We start from the raw sequence: 14,828 nt of genomic DNA on the forward strand, positions 1-14,828 counted from the left end.
TCTTTAAAGCTCAGACCTGAGGGGAAACAGGGTTCTTACAAAAGGAAGTATTTATGCAGTGTAGCATATACAGTTTTATCCACTGAACTAACCAACTTCCTAGGAATGAGCACACAAGTTGAAATGTGGCTACAGTTAACTTGGGTATAATGTGAAACATTCACCTATAGTAGCCTTATCAGCCCACCTCTCAATCCCAGCTTAGTTTAAGACTTTATATACATATGGTAAACCCCTTTGTAACCCACACTACTACTAAATATTTATATTTAACTGGATTCCCAAACACTGCCCCAGAAAACATAATTTCTTCTTCAAGCACCATTGATAAAATTTGCTTGAAATGTAAGTTTCAAAAAAAGTAATTTTAATAAAACTTAGAATTTTTTAAAATTAATTATTACAAGTAGTGCTTTAACAAAAACTTTTTTCCTGTACTACTTGCACCCAAAGAGAATTGCTTGCAGGCCAGACCTTCCCACATTGTGCAAGAACTTGAAACCGGAATTGACTAGCTTATTTCCATTGTCAAACCTAGGAGAAATGCTAAAAGTAAGTAAAGCATAAATAGTGACAAAAATGTGAAATTAAAAATACTGGTATTTTTGTGGGTAATTATGATTTTTATTCTTTAGAAAGTAACCTTTTAACTCCTGGCTAACAGGCTCAGTAGAGTGAAAGACTACAACTAAATCACACAAACCCTGAGCAGCGAATGGAAAGCAACTTCAAAAATAGGCTTGGGAAAAATAAGAAAACTACAAACAATGAAAAACAAATTTGCTTTACTCAATTGGTTGTTACACTAAAGGAGAAACTGGTAATCCAAACAGCAAGTTCTCTGTGCGTTTTTGTTGATAGCTTCTAAAAGAACATTGCATATGACAAATATACCAGAATAAAGGGACCAAAAATCTCTCTAGATTACTAGCACAGACTGGGAATAAGAAAGCTACTGGGGAAAAACATCTTAATGTTTAATGGGACATTTTTCAACATGTCTAATAGTTCCATCTGCCTTAATCTAATCTAAGGAGATATTGCTTCTCCCATATGGCATGGCAAATTGTAATCTTACTTGCCATTATGCTAATTATGATCACATTTTTAACATTCACATAGTGCTTTTCCACTATCATTTTCAAGATCATCTATCCAGAAAGTTAACCACCCTTCAATCTAAATTTTAGTTAAATATTACAGCAACTATTGTATGAAGGAAAACATATGCAGTTGAGCTTAGTTTGTGTAGCGATAGAGGCAAAGGGATACAGAGGCAAACTTACTTTCTTGTTTAGAAGCATCCTCACATCTAAATGGGACAGAAACATCTTGATCTTTTATGACTGGAAGAGGGGGATGAGGTAAGAAAAAAAGGCAACAGTAGAAGTGTCCTGTATTACCTCGTGACAAACTGAGAAATGTTTTCTGCAAGAGTCACTGCAGAAGAAGAATGCCTAGGGTGACTAGATGTCCCGATTTTATAGGGACAGTCCCGATTTTTGGGTCTCTCTTATATAGGTTCCTATTACCCCCCACCCCGTGTCCCAATTTTTCACACTTGCTATCTGGTCACCCTAAGAATGCCCTAATCCCTGAAAGAGAGGGAGTAACTATGCTCAGGAATAGCCCACATTCAACCATCAGTACACTGCAATACTTACTCCTAAATATAGAGCAGGGGTCCCCAATGCGGCGCCCGCGGGAGCATCTTAATGTGCCCACGTCCTGGCCCCTGGGAGAGCACCCGCCGAAATGGCGCTGAATTTCAGCAGCATTTCGGCAGGAACGCCTCTTGATGACGCCGCTTGCCGTTGACAAGTGACGTCATTGAGAGGCGTCGCCCCCGAATTTCGGCGGCGATGCCTCTTGATGATGTAACTTGTCGACGGCAAGCAGCAGCATCGAGAGGCGTCGCCGCCGAAATTAGGCGGCATTTCGGCAGGTGCTCCACTGCAATACAAGGTTGGGGACCACTGATATAGAGACATGCAAGGGTGTGTAACAATTGATCTAAATCAGGTTTACCCGTCTCAACTGATGCAAACATCAGTTCCTCCTTGTATGTACTGTGAGGTCAATCAGGAAGGGTGCAACCAACTCTGCTCTGTTCTTTTAAAGTGGGACTGTCATAGGCCCCATCTAAATTCAATTAAAGCAACAGGATTACTTTTATATTTTTCTATGGTTATGTCATGTTAATTGCGAAGTTGTAAATGTAGCTTCCTCCCATTTTTCATGATTTAGCTGTTACTCTCAACAGCAGGTCACCAAGCTTTATTTTCCTCTGCAATTCTCCTGGTATACTTACTACACTCACTTGTAATTGTACAACTACCTATTATGCAAAGCCTAATAGAAAGCAAAACTTACCAGAGTCACAGGATCTTTTGGTTGGTGTAGTTAACGAGACATGAGGTGTACCTGTGCATGGCCCACCTGGAAAAGGAGAATAAAGTCAGTCCCAAAACACTTTAATACTAAGCATTTGCCATCTTCTTACAGAAAAACCAAATCAGAGAAATGTCTAGGGATGTACAGGTACTGAAACATGCACATGTCCTGGGAGCTTATGGGTGTTGAGAGTCCAGTATTCATTCAGCTCTTTGTCCTCTACCCCTTCCTTCCCATTAATATCCGAATACGACTTACAATTAAATATTGGGATGACACTTTTTTATATATGCTGTAAACATTTTGTTAGAAATATCTTTAGAGAAACACACTGGCAAAGGTGATTCTACATTCCAATAGAGCTGGGATCTCTATGGTTAATCCACAAAAAGACCCTGGGATGAAATCCTGGCTCCCCTGAAGTCAGTCAATGGGAGGTTTGCATTCTGTCTCTATAGTGCTTTACATCCCACAGGACTTTACACGCAGGTTATGTAAATGGATGCAAGGTCATAGACTTTAATGAGTTGAATCTACTTTCACGAGACCTAGATTTTGTCCCATTTCTAAAAATCAATTCTCCCACCATGGGAACGTACTTTTCTTTGGGTGGAATGCAATACTATTGAACAGCACACAACAAAACTACACAATAGTTTAGGATGGGAAGAGAACAGCATATCCAACTGAAACTGCTGGAAGAAGTTATACAGACACAATGTTGACCAAAATGGAAGAAGTGTCATGGGATCATCAATCACCACAAGTGGTCAAAGCTTTGGTTTTATGAATAATCTCAACACAAGCATAATACTACATTACCTTTGTGGACAAATTTTATTTTCAGGTTCTGGACTCTTGCCCACTCATCTGGTATTTGTTTGGTGGTAAATTGCTTTTAGGCTTCCTACCATATTTCAACACGCATCATCATGGAAGAGCTCTCCAGAGATCTTGTTAAACTAACAACCCAATTCAGTATATTCACTGTATTGCAGTAAAGCACAAATAAAACCACATAGCTGAGTCAAGACAAATTGACAGAAAGCGTAACTGACAGTAATAATACATTGTAGCTTGGATAATTGGATGATATTCCACACCTAGAACCTGAAACTAAGTCTGGTCTAGTAGACTTTGGCGATGAAAATACCAACAATTCAGTTTAAAGCAAGGGGTTAGTATAAGCTTGGCCCCAAGTATTGGGATGTGCTGCTAACTGGGCTTGTGTCTATGCTGCCAGGCAGTTTGGACTATGGAGTATGAACTGCCATGCACATCAAAGTCCTGCACTATAACGTGCCTGTGTGTGGACATGAAATAAAAGGTTTCGTTCACATTTAATGTAGTCATCTTCAAACAGCACTACAGTAATGCAAACTGAGGCCTGGTCTACACTGGGGCGGGGGGGGGGAGGGAATCGATCTAAATTACGCAACTTCAGCTACAGGAATAACGTAGCAGAAGTCGACGTTCTTAGAGCTACTCACCGCGGTGTCTTCACTGCGGCGAGTCGACTGCTGCCGTTCCCCCGTCGACTCTGCCTGTGCCTCTTGCAGTGGTGGAGTACAGGAGTCGATGGGAGAGTGCTCAGGGGTCGATTTATTGTGTCTAGACTAGACACGATAAATCGACCCCCGCTGGATCAATCACTGCCTGCCAATCCGGTGGGTAGTGTAGACATACCCTAAGAACCCTTTTGTTCACGTCTGGAGCATCCACATGGGAGTTATAGTGCAACACTTTGGTGTGCACTGCTATTCACATCCCTGTAGTCCAAACTGCTGGGCAGAGTACAGAAGCCCTCAGTTGTTACTAGTCATCCAATATTTACGTGTCCTGAAATCGGCACTGTTGCTATAGCAAATTGTAGTCTTCCCTTTTCAAACCATTTCAAATGTGGACTGGTAAAAGTAACCTACAATTGAAACTAACTGTACCTTTTTGCTTCTTTATGTTTTATAAAAAGGCAGCCTGAATTTTTCTTATGTTATAATTTTACTTGTTTTTACTACAGAAATATCAGATCTTGCTTGCCAACTCTGTTTATATTGCAAAAACTCATGGGATTATAACTTTACAAAAGGTGACAGAAACATGGCCAATTGAGAAGGGAAGGCATTTTTAGTAGACCACCTACAACTCTGCTTGTTGTGTTTGAACATCTGTTTAACTCAAGCTTCTGAAAAAAACACTTGGTATCAAAGCTCTTAAAAGATTTTAAGGTTTCAGAAACCAGCCTTTCAAATGAGGGAAGAAGCAGTTCTCACTTGAGTTCCCTGGCCCTTCAAGGAATCTTCAAGCCGACGTGTGGAAAACTAGTTCAACAGCACAATTTTTATTCCCTCTTAGCAGGTCACCTTTAAAGTGATTTCAAGGTAAATCAAAATGTAAATCTAACAAGACACTGTCAAGCTGAAGTCATTTAAGAATTCAGCTTCTTTACTTGTGTTAGACTCTGTTAGAATATTAAAAATGAAAATGTTAGAGGTCAGAGTAATTTACACTATTAATGCTATTGTCCAAGATACAAAAAGATGCACTAGTGTTTTGGAAAAGGGGATGAAAGGATCCCCAGACAGACATGACAACCATTTGAAGAGCCTTTTACAAGCTGACTCAAGCACTAGTACAAAGTTCAACATTTTGGATATTTATATTGTAAAGGAATTTTTAGAACAAATATCAAAAAATCTTGCTATTGGAAATATACAAAAAACTTCAATTTTAGGTCTCATTTGACTTGTCAGTGTCCATTTTAAAGAGCAGGTGCACATCCATTGTTTACATGTCAACAACATGCAACAGTGCGCAGTTCTAGTGAAGTAATTCCATACACGTGTGCTTTGGTCTCAAGTGAAATACCTTTTTCATTAAAAAATGTCATTTAGTTAGAAAATTGATTTTCTACCGTGATGGAGCCTATGAGATCAACCCAGATTATTGTACAGTAAAATATTTACATCAGGTGGGGCTTTCAGAACCCAGGCAAATATAGGATTTTTTACTTGCCATTTTTAAAGCAGAATAAATTGCAACTGTTTCTCATTCTTTTGCATTTCCAAGAGTGCAATAGGAGTTTGTTTATTGCCTCATTAGATATTATGTTCAGATGGGTCTGATTTTTTGTATTGCACAGTAGTAGGGCTTCAACAACTTGGGATTTGCATGCAAATACACCAGAGTGCCTCATAACTGATGAGGTTTGCATGCCCTTTGCAGCACTTTCTTCTACAGCTGTTTTTTGTTCCACCATTAAAACTAGTCATGCATAATTGTGTACGGTGGGCTCGAATCTGCAATTCTATGTGAAAACCATGATGTTGAGTCCATTGTAATACTGACAAATAACTCAGAGATCTTTATTATTTGAAATAGGCAGTGTATTTTTCACTGGGCTGAAATTACTACAGTTTGTGTAGGAAAATGACGTTAAATGGAAGACACCAGAGCATGGTCTGTGCTATGTTGGCAGACTAGATGTCATGGGATTTTAAGGACCACATCACTGGAGATGATAAAAGGACTTTGTTTGGGGACTTTTGTTATGCATTTTTGTCACTATATGTTTTTGTAATGAACTGACCCTAAGGAGGAGTATTATGGAGGCAAGAAAACCTATTATGGAGTCATTGGGGGCCCAATTTGGGAAGTAGAATGGTAATCCTAGTGTTAGGGTGCCCAGCTGTAAGCGGGTGCTTGGGGGTAAGGGGAAATCATTTATAAAAATCATGAGACAAGCTGAGAAGTCATAAGATTTTAAAGAATTTGAGTTTTTTTTATGTGCCTTCTAGAGTTTTTTGTTTGTTTTTTATATGAAAGCTGAGTTTCCCTGATAATATGAATCCAGGAGCTGGGGCTTCAAATATTGCAATACTCACTATGAAGACAAGAGTTGACAATGTCATTGGGTTTGCACAGTCCAGCACTCAAAATAAAGGGAGGGCAACTACAGAAGAGAAGCACTTCATAAACACTAAAGTATATACATACACATATATGCATATACACACAAGGTCTTGTTAATACATTTGCAATGCCTGGTTATTGTTGGCTCCTGGTATCACTAGCCCACTGTGGCTGCAGTTAATATAGTGCAATAAAGACATGAATTAGGAAAAACGGATTGTGAAGCAGTCAGCTAAAAATTGTCTGTAGCTCAATAATCAAACATTTCTCTACCAGCTTCTCTTGTAACTCTCCATAAAATACTAATAAACACAAAAATAGTTAACTTACCTATTTCTTTTGCAGATTTATTATACTTTCAGTATTCTCTCTTAATTAGCATGACATTTACATAACAATATAATTAATTTCCATCTACAGGCACAGTGGACTAATTAGAAACGCATAATCCCTTTTAAATACCTTGTCAATTTCACTCCATCATAATCTGGTGGCTGATTTACCTTTGCATAACTAAACATACTAGTATGTCAAAATACTACCCTCAGACAAACAATTTTGGACCTCAATATTAAAAATAAAAGGTTAAAAAATCCACTAATATAAAATATCTAGTGACTAAGGTACTTGCTAGAATGTCCTTTAAAGTGGATCTATAAGATACCAAAGTTTGTATTTTTCTTGTTTGTCAACATTAATTTAACACTCTAATATTACAAGCACGTACAATAGCTTCCTCACCAGAATAATTTTATTTAAAATTAGAGATCCTGACATATGTAAAACAAAAATATCAAAGGAGATTATTATGTATTATTTGTTAAGTGATGACAATGTGCTATCTCAGGGGAAAGACAGACTACTCATGGTACCGTAATAACTGTAGTTAGAATAGATGGACAGCACAGATCCCCACTTTTGGGAGCATATGCATTCTTGACACCCTAGAAGCCTCTGGAAAGCAGTTCTGCTGGGGCTACTACATACATGCTTCACTGTTCAAATAGCTGAACAAGAGCTCATTTTTATGAGGAGCAGAAGCCCTGACCCATACTAGGTCCTTTCCCCAGTTATTCAGAACCCATTATATAGACTCCAAAGAAGTTCATAGGAAGGTGGGTGGGGAGTGGGAAATCTAGGCTGTCTGTTCACTGAAGGAACCAAATACTGGCTAAGTAACCTCTCTTTCTGCCATTACAGGAGGCACAGTGTTTGAACCCAGACTATTCAATCTGATGTGCTGACTCAGTCCTGGGGATTTCTCAGAGTGGTTTTCCTGGTCTACCAACCAGCAGGGGAGCTACGCAGTGGACTGAAACCAGCCCGGCTGCGCAATGACAGACAGCCTAATACTAAATACATTTTTTAAAAACTTTAAGAACCATGAATAGACTCCAAGTGTGCTAACTAAAATAGTGAACACACATGACCATGAAGTGAAAAGGACATAGGAGAACAAAGTTTCCAGATCTCCTGTTCACAGTGTTCTAAAAGGGCAGTGTACATCCGAAGCTTGGTCTGACCTTTCACTGCTGGAAGGGAGCTAGCATCCCAGAAAGTTCCTAGTTAGATGCTGAAAGCATGTGCACTCCCTGGAGGGGGTATCTAGCAATCTAAGGAGGAGTTGGATTTCTTGGGATATTAGTATAGTAAATAGGGATTTTGTGAAGCTTCAGGAAATATATTGAGGGTATTGCATTACTGGGAAGACCAGTGCTTTGAAAACTTGCCAAAACCACAAATCTAGTTGTGCATTTCCTTAATCAGTAGTGACTTACCTAATTTATCTGTATAATCAAGTTTGAAAAGAATCATTGATTCGTGGCACAAATACATAAAGATATAAACTAGAGGGAATCTAAATTTGTGCAAGTTTAGTCTGCAGAGATTGAGTGTTTTCCTGGAGAAAGTCAGTGCGGAGTTGTAAGAACTGCATGTGTGCTGCCGAATGAGTAAGCTGCACAGTAATTTTGAGTATGTCTACACTGCCGCTAGGAGTGAGCCTCTCGGGCAGATAGACGTTGCGATTCAAGCTGCAGCTTGGGCTCTCAAGCCCACCCGAGTTGACCCCCTAGGCTTAACAGCCTGAGTCACAACATCCATACAGCTATTTTTAGTGCACTGCTCAAGACCTCCTAGCACGAGTTTGTCTGCCCAGGCTGAGAGACATGCTCCCATCTGCAGTGAAGACATATCTTTAGGTTACACTCCCATTAAGCATAGATAAAAGGGTTAGACATGAATATTTTAGCAGAGTTTAATGAGTTAGCCCTAATTCACCTTGGTAGATTTTTATTTATATGAAAGTCTTCAAAGAGAAAGTCTTTGCTGCTGCTGTGCGGTAGGCATATTTAGAGCTTATAGCAAGGTATTCTGTAGGGCCGGCCTTAGGGAAAATGGCATCTTGGGCAAACTTGTATTTTGGTGCCCCGGCCCCTGTTGCCTACCCAGCATGTCCACTTTCCTATGAAGAAGTTGTGAACTAGGTAACAAACTTACACTGGCCAAGCTTCTGACCAGTGCAAGATGGTACAGTTCTGGGGTGCAAGACCAGGGAGCTGCGGGAATTGGCTGGAGCTTTTCTACAATTGGTTCAGGAGCGGCTAGGAAACCATTCATGTAGCACAGTTGGGTGTGTCCCTGCCTATGGATGTCTGTGTAAGTGCAGTGCCTGTCAGAGGCTTGTAGCTTGAAATTAGCATCACAGTTGATACTCCAAGCTAATGGGTTTTGGAGGGCTCAGCAGTCCCACAGTCCAGGGTGAATGAGGACACAGAATGTATTGCCAAATCTGCACTGTAAGAGTTGCATAAATTGGAGGAAACAACACTGGTAGCATTTTGCTGGTTTTAATTATGCTTAAAAATTAACATCACTGACATAAGGAGGAGCTCATTTCACAATCCTATATGCCATCTCCTCAGCCCGTCTACATACTTAAGGCATAAAGCAACAGTGCATATGATATGTTAAGAAGGCAGACCTACGAACTCTTTCAATGAAACTTGGATTCTAGGGATAAAAGTAGAACCCATGGAAGATCCTACCGCCATAATTGGCACAAGGCAGGTTTGGACTGCCCATAGACAGAGCAGAGGCAAGGCCTGACGTGTACATTACACTCGCTTCAAACGTCTAGTTCTGCGTTGAGTCCCAAAACCAGGAGCCTGTAACTCAAATCTCACTTTTCTAAAAAAGGGGTTTTTTTTAACCTACTCTCCCATAATTCCATCAGTTTTCAATTTTGAGAGTATATGGGTTATTTTCCAGGCAGATGCTATTTATTCTCAAATTAAGAGGGAAAAAATTGATTGTGCTAAAATTAGAAGAACGTTTGCTACCATCTAGAGATGAAAGACTGAATGATGTTTAACTTTTACATTTTAAAGATGTGCTAGACCAGGGGTCAGCAACCTATGGCACACGTGCCAAAGACAGCATGTGAGCCAATTTTTAATGGCACGCTGCTGCCTGCCAGAGTCCCAGCACGCAGCAGCGTGCCATTAAATATCCTGCCCTGCCCAGCCCAGCCCGCTCTTCTCTGCCCTCCACCTCCCCCGCCCCATGGGGGCAGGAGGCAAGGGGCAGAACCTCCCCTGCCTCTTCCCATAGTGTGCTGGGTTCCTGTCCCTCCTCTGTCTCTCCGTCCATCCCTCCCTCCCTCCCTGCCAGCCAATCAGCTAATGGCCCTTGCGAGGGAGGAGGTCGGGAAAGAGCAGAGTCAGCGTGCTTGCTACTCCCGGCAGAGGCAGAGAAGAAGCGGAGGCAGGGCCTTGGGGAAGGGGTGTGTGGAATGGGGCATATCCCCTCCAGCCCACTGCCCTGCCCTGACCCCCCCCACACACACCCAGGCCCGTGCCCTGAGCCCTGTGCCCCACACATAGCCCAGGCCCCTGCACTGAGCCCTGTACCCCCCTCATACACACCCAGCCCTCTGCTTGACTCCTTCACACACACCGCCGCGACCCCAGCCCTGACTCTGGCACCCCCACACATACCCAGCCCCCACCGCCCTGACACCTGCACCCCCCTCACATGCCCCCAACCTCTGCCCTGACTCTTGCATCCCCACATCCCCACCCCCACCCCTCGCACCAAACGGGAGTTCCTGCACACACACCTCACATTCCCACCTGCACCCCTTGCACCAAATGGCAACTGCCCAGGTAAGTGCCCCACACCCAAACCTCCTGCCACAACTCTGAGCCCCCTCCCTCATTCTAGCTCTTGGCCAGACCCTTCAACCCCAGCCCTGTGCTCAGTGCACTCCCACCCTCAGCTCAGCGCAGAGAGAGGAAGAGAATGGGCCAGAACCAGGGAGAAGCTAGGTATCCACTGTATGTGGGCAGGTCCGGGACCCCAGACTGGCAGTGGGCTGAGCGGATCCGGCAGCCAGGATCCTGGCTGGCAGGAGCCAGCGGATAGCCCACTGCCGCTCAGGGGTTCTGAGCCGCTCAGTCCACTGCCGGTCTGGGGGCCCGGCTGCCGGCCCTGCACAGCCTGCTGCTGGTCTGGGGTTCTGGCTGCCGGACCCTTGCCAGCCGGGGTCCCGGCCACAGGCCCCGCTCAACCTGCTGCCTGCCTAGGTGAACAGAACCCCAGACCAGCAGCGGGCTGAGCGGGCCAGCAGCGTAAGATCAACATTTTAAATGAAGCTTCTTAAACATTTTGAAAACCTTGTTTATTTTACAATACAACACTAGTTTAGTTATATAATATATAGACTTATAGAGAGAGATCTTGTAAAAACATTAAGATGTATTACTGGCACGTGAAACCTTAAATTAGAGTGAATAAATGAAAACTTGGCACACCACTTCTGAAAGGCTGCCGACCCCTGTGCTAGACACTGAGCATGTGTGCATCCATTTTAAAACCACACACTAAAGCATCATCCCCTAACTAAACTGTTCCACCTCTCTCACAATCATCTAGTTCAGTCAAAAAGCCTGAGAACAATTGGGCCTTACAATGTGCCCTAAAAGTCAGCAGACTACAGCACTGACCAACATTAACCAGAGAAGTATATTCTAGAGCAGGCCTGCACAACATGTGGCCCGCGGAACCTCACTGTGCAGCCCATGGGGGGATTCTGAATCCCCCACACACAGCACTCTGCGGGCAGCCTAGAGCCCTTTGATTCCCAGCCGCGGCTGGGAATCAAAGGGCTCTGCGCTGCCCGCAGCCGCGAGGAGCACAGAGCCCTTTAAATCCCAGCCGTGGCCGGGAATCAAAGGGCTCTGGGTTGGCCGCAGCCACGGGGAGCCCAGAGCCCTTTAAATTCCAGCCACGGCGGGGAATCAAAGGGCTCTGCACTGCCCGCAGCGGAGGGCAGCCCAGAGCCCTTTGAATCCCGGCCCGCAGCTACTGATTGCCCCCTCCACGGACCCCCACCCCCTATCTAACACCGCTGGTCCTTGTCCCCCAATTGCCCCCTCCCGAGACCCCTAACTGCCCCTTGGGACCCCAGCCCCTATCTAAGCCTCCCTTCTCCTTGTCCCCAACTGCCCCCTCCTGAGATCCCCCCAACTTCCCCTCAGGACCCCACCCCCTACCTGTCCCCGATAAACCCCTGGGACTCCCATGCCTATCCAACTGCTGCCTGTCCCCTGACTGCCCCCCCCCCCGAACCTCTGCTCCATCCAACCCCCGCTGCTCCCTGTCCCCTGACTGCTCAAGCTCAGTTTGGGCAGCTGTTACTTCATTTCTCCCAAATCAAATATACTGATGCACTGTAACTTGCTGTAGAAAAAGTAGGATAAAATTGAGCAAGAAATGCTTATTAGGACTGGAATTCCTATTTTCAACAGCCACTGCCTTTTTGTTTGTTTAAAAGGAAGACAGTGATATTGCATTGGCAAATTCCCCATAGAAAGAAAGAGGGGAACAAAAGAATAATAAAGGCACCTCAACTTTTCCTCATTTATGGAGGACAGTCTTATAATATGCATCCAGATATCCTCCAATCACACAAGCTGAAAATTGTTCCACTTTACTGCAGCTCTGTAACCATATGGGAACCAGTCCTGTCTGTGATTTGTGCACATCCAAAATTCCTGCTGAATGACCCACCCTGGGAGCGAGTTACTAGTGACCCAAGGCTGGGGCGGCAGGAGGTGTGGGGGGGCACTGGTGTGGGGAGGCCAGGGCTGGGGCAGTAGCGGGGTGGGGGGAGGGCACTGGTGGGGAGGAAAGGGGGAAGCCCAGCGCTGGGGCGGCAGGGGGTGTGGGTGCGGGGAGAGTCCAGGACTGGGGCAGCATGGGGGAGCCCAGGGCTGGGACGGGGGGCAGCCAATTTTTTTTTTTGCTTGGGGCAGCAAAAACCTAGAGCCGGCCCTGCCGGGTTCCCCCAGCCACCAGAGCCCCGGGCCCTTTAATTTGCCCGAGGGCTCCCAGCCACCTCTTCAGCTGGGAGCCCCTGGTTGATTTAAAATCAAGTATCACCTCCCCACCCCCAACCTTCCTTTTTGGCCCATAGCTGTTTTGGTGGGGCGGCGCTGGGGAAGGAGGGTTTGTTTCCGCAGGGCTAGGCGGCCCTGGGGCGGGGGGCGTTTCCGCGGGGCCAGGGGGTTTCGGCCCTCAGCTGTTTTCTTTGGAGGAATGTGGCCCTCGCCACATTACGAGTTGTGCAGGCCTGTTCTAGAGTCAAGGGCTCTCTGATGAGAATGCCTTAGGCCAGGGATTCTCAAACTTCATCGTACCGCAAGCCCGTTCTGACAACAAAAATTACTACATGACCCTGGAGGAGGGACCAAAGCCTGAGCCTGCCCGAACCCCGTGACCCAGGTTAGGGGGCCCAAGCTCCACCGCCCTGTGCGGGGGGGAAGGGGGGGGGAAGAGAGAAAGAGAGAATGAAGCCCTAAGGCTTCAGCCCCAGGTGGTGGGGCTCTGGCTTCAGCAACTCTAAGCCAGCCCTGGTGACCCCACTAAAATAGGGTCATGGCCCACTTTGGGATCCCAACCCACAGTATGAGAACTGCTGTCTTAGGCCAATTCCCAGATGTATAAACTTAGGTATCAGCATGTTTGCTGATGTCAGTTGATCTTGTGTGTTCACAGGAAAAACTTCATATATTGTTTCTTATGGCCACTGTTTATTTGTACTTTTTTGTCAATTATGAGTGGGGATTCAATTAATTACAGTAATAGCCATGTTGTCATAACAGGCCATTGTTGCATCCAGCACAATTTTAATAGTTGCTGCATTCCTTTTAGAGAAAAGGCTAGAAATTTGCTTTAGGAGACGTCAGATTTGTGGATTTACAATTTTATACTACAAAGTAGGGCAAAATTCTTTCCCACAATCACCATTCAGAAATCAATCAGTTCTTGATTGCTTGGCTGAGAAGTAGTGGGGGATGGAGGGGTCTATATTTGTTTACACAGTTAACACATTACAGAAGTATATACAAAATAACATATTTGTCTCTCCCCACTCTTCATATATTGCTCACAATATTTGACTGCAAATTCTTCAGGGCAAGGACCATAAACAAGATTAGCAATACTGACTAGTGTTTGTGTGCGCCCATTTGGAGACACTTTAAAGGCCTCCAATTTTAGGGAAGTGATGAGCACCTGGCTCTCTCGAAATCCAGCCCTTTTTGAGTGTCTTGAATTGGGCATCCAGAAATGGAAGCACCCAAAAAATCTCTGGCCACTTTTGAAATTCATGGCTGATGTTTACTTCTGTGTGTATAGACCAAGTAGCACAACAGTAATATAAATAATTTGTAACAGTATACAGTGGAAAGCTGTCATGTCTGACTCAGTTTATCAATTTTGCCTTACTCAAGCAAAAGTCAAAAACCTGAAGCAATTACAAATTATTGGGAACCTTGGTTTTGTCTGGTGCTGTCAGAGAGAAGATGCTCAGAAAAAGATGTGTGTATCTGTGTGCATTCTTCATACAGAAATCCTGAAAGACCTGGAATGACTGGGATGCGATTCTCATTGGGAGCATGGAAATAATGAAAATAGTCATTGCTTTTCAAGCACAGTAGGTATGCATGGCATTTTATAAAGCAGTGATTAGGCAAGTCCCCACACTAAGAAGCTCAATCTAAACATCCAACAGTTGCATTGGGAGAACAGGCAAAAACAATACACCTCACTCTTCTGATAAAGCTCTCTGATAGAGAACCTTGGCCTTCAGCCACAGTACATGAAACCCAAGTACATTTAAACTCCCTGGAATACTTTCACACTTACAAAGGCTGCTTCACTACTTCTAGCACAGTCAAAAAAATTTAGTCTAAAAGTAACATCACTAGCATGAATACTACACAGAAAACTTATTTTATGAGTCATGCAATCAAATACTCAAAAGTGGCCATTGACTTTGTGTGCACAGCTTGACACACCTAGGGCCACATTTTTCATATGCTGAGGAACCACTAAGAACTATGAACGCTCAGTACCTCTGAAAATCAGACCAAGGCATCTAAAGTTGGGCACATAAAAATTGAGGCACAGTCAGTGGCCACCACTGAAACTTCTGGCCTAAACCTTTAACAATTGTTCTG

General features: G+C 44.0%; 1 protein-coding gene and 1 long non-coding RNA gene across 4 annotated transcripts in view; one reads left to right on the forward strand and one right to left on the reverse strand.

The window, feature by feature from the left end:
• ZFAND3 (zinc finger AN1-type containing 3) overlaps positions 1 to 14,828 on the reverse strand; it is a 230,188-nt gene that overhangs the window by 49,445 nt on the left and 165,915 nt on the right. The window contains exons 5-6 of one of the 2 annotated variants that reach the window (XM_039531510.1): positions 2,374 to 2,439; positions 1,287 to 1,346 (exon numbers count right to left, since the gene is read on the reverse strand). In XM_039531510.1, coding sequence (XP_039387444.1) covers positions 1,287 to 1,346; positions 2,374 to 2,439 — 126 coding nt within the window. The remainder of the gene's footprint in view (positions 1 to 1,286; positions 1,347 to 2,373; positions 2,440 to 14,828) is intronic. The other variant, XM_039531511.1, reaches the window with a different exon arrangement.
• LOC120401466 overlaps positions 1 to 14,828 on the forward strand; it is a 28,010-nt gene that overhangs the window by 11,072 nt on the left and 2,110 nt on the right. Inside the window, exons 3-5 of one of the 2 annotated variants that reach the window (XR_005596457.1) lie at positions 454 to 552; positions 4,412 to 4,772; positions 14,217 to 14,306. This is a non-coding gene — a long non-coding RNA (uncharacterized LOC120401466). Of the gene's footprint in view, positions 1 to 453; positions 553 to 4,411; positions 4,773 to 7,503; positions 8,193 to 14,216; positions 14,307 to 14,828 lie in introns of those variants that run through there. The other variant, XR_005596458.1, reaches the window with a different exon arrangement.

The sequence above is a fragment of the Mauremys reevesii genome, linkage group 3 (assembly GCF_016161935.1).
Source record: "Mauremys reevesii isolate NIE-2019 linkage group 3, ASM1616193v1, whole genome shotgun sequence".
NCBI classification, from domain to species: Eukaryota; Metazoa; Chordata; order Testudines; family Geoemydidae; genus Mauremys; species Mauremys reevesii.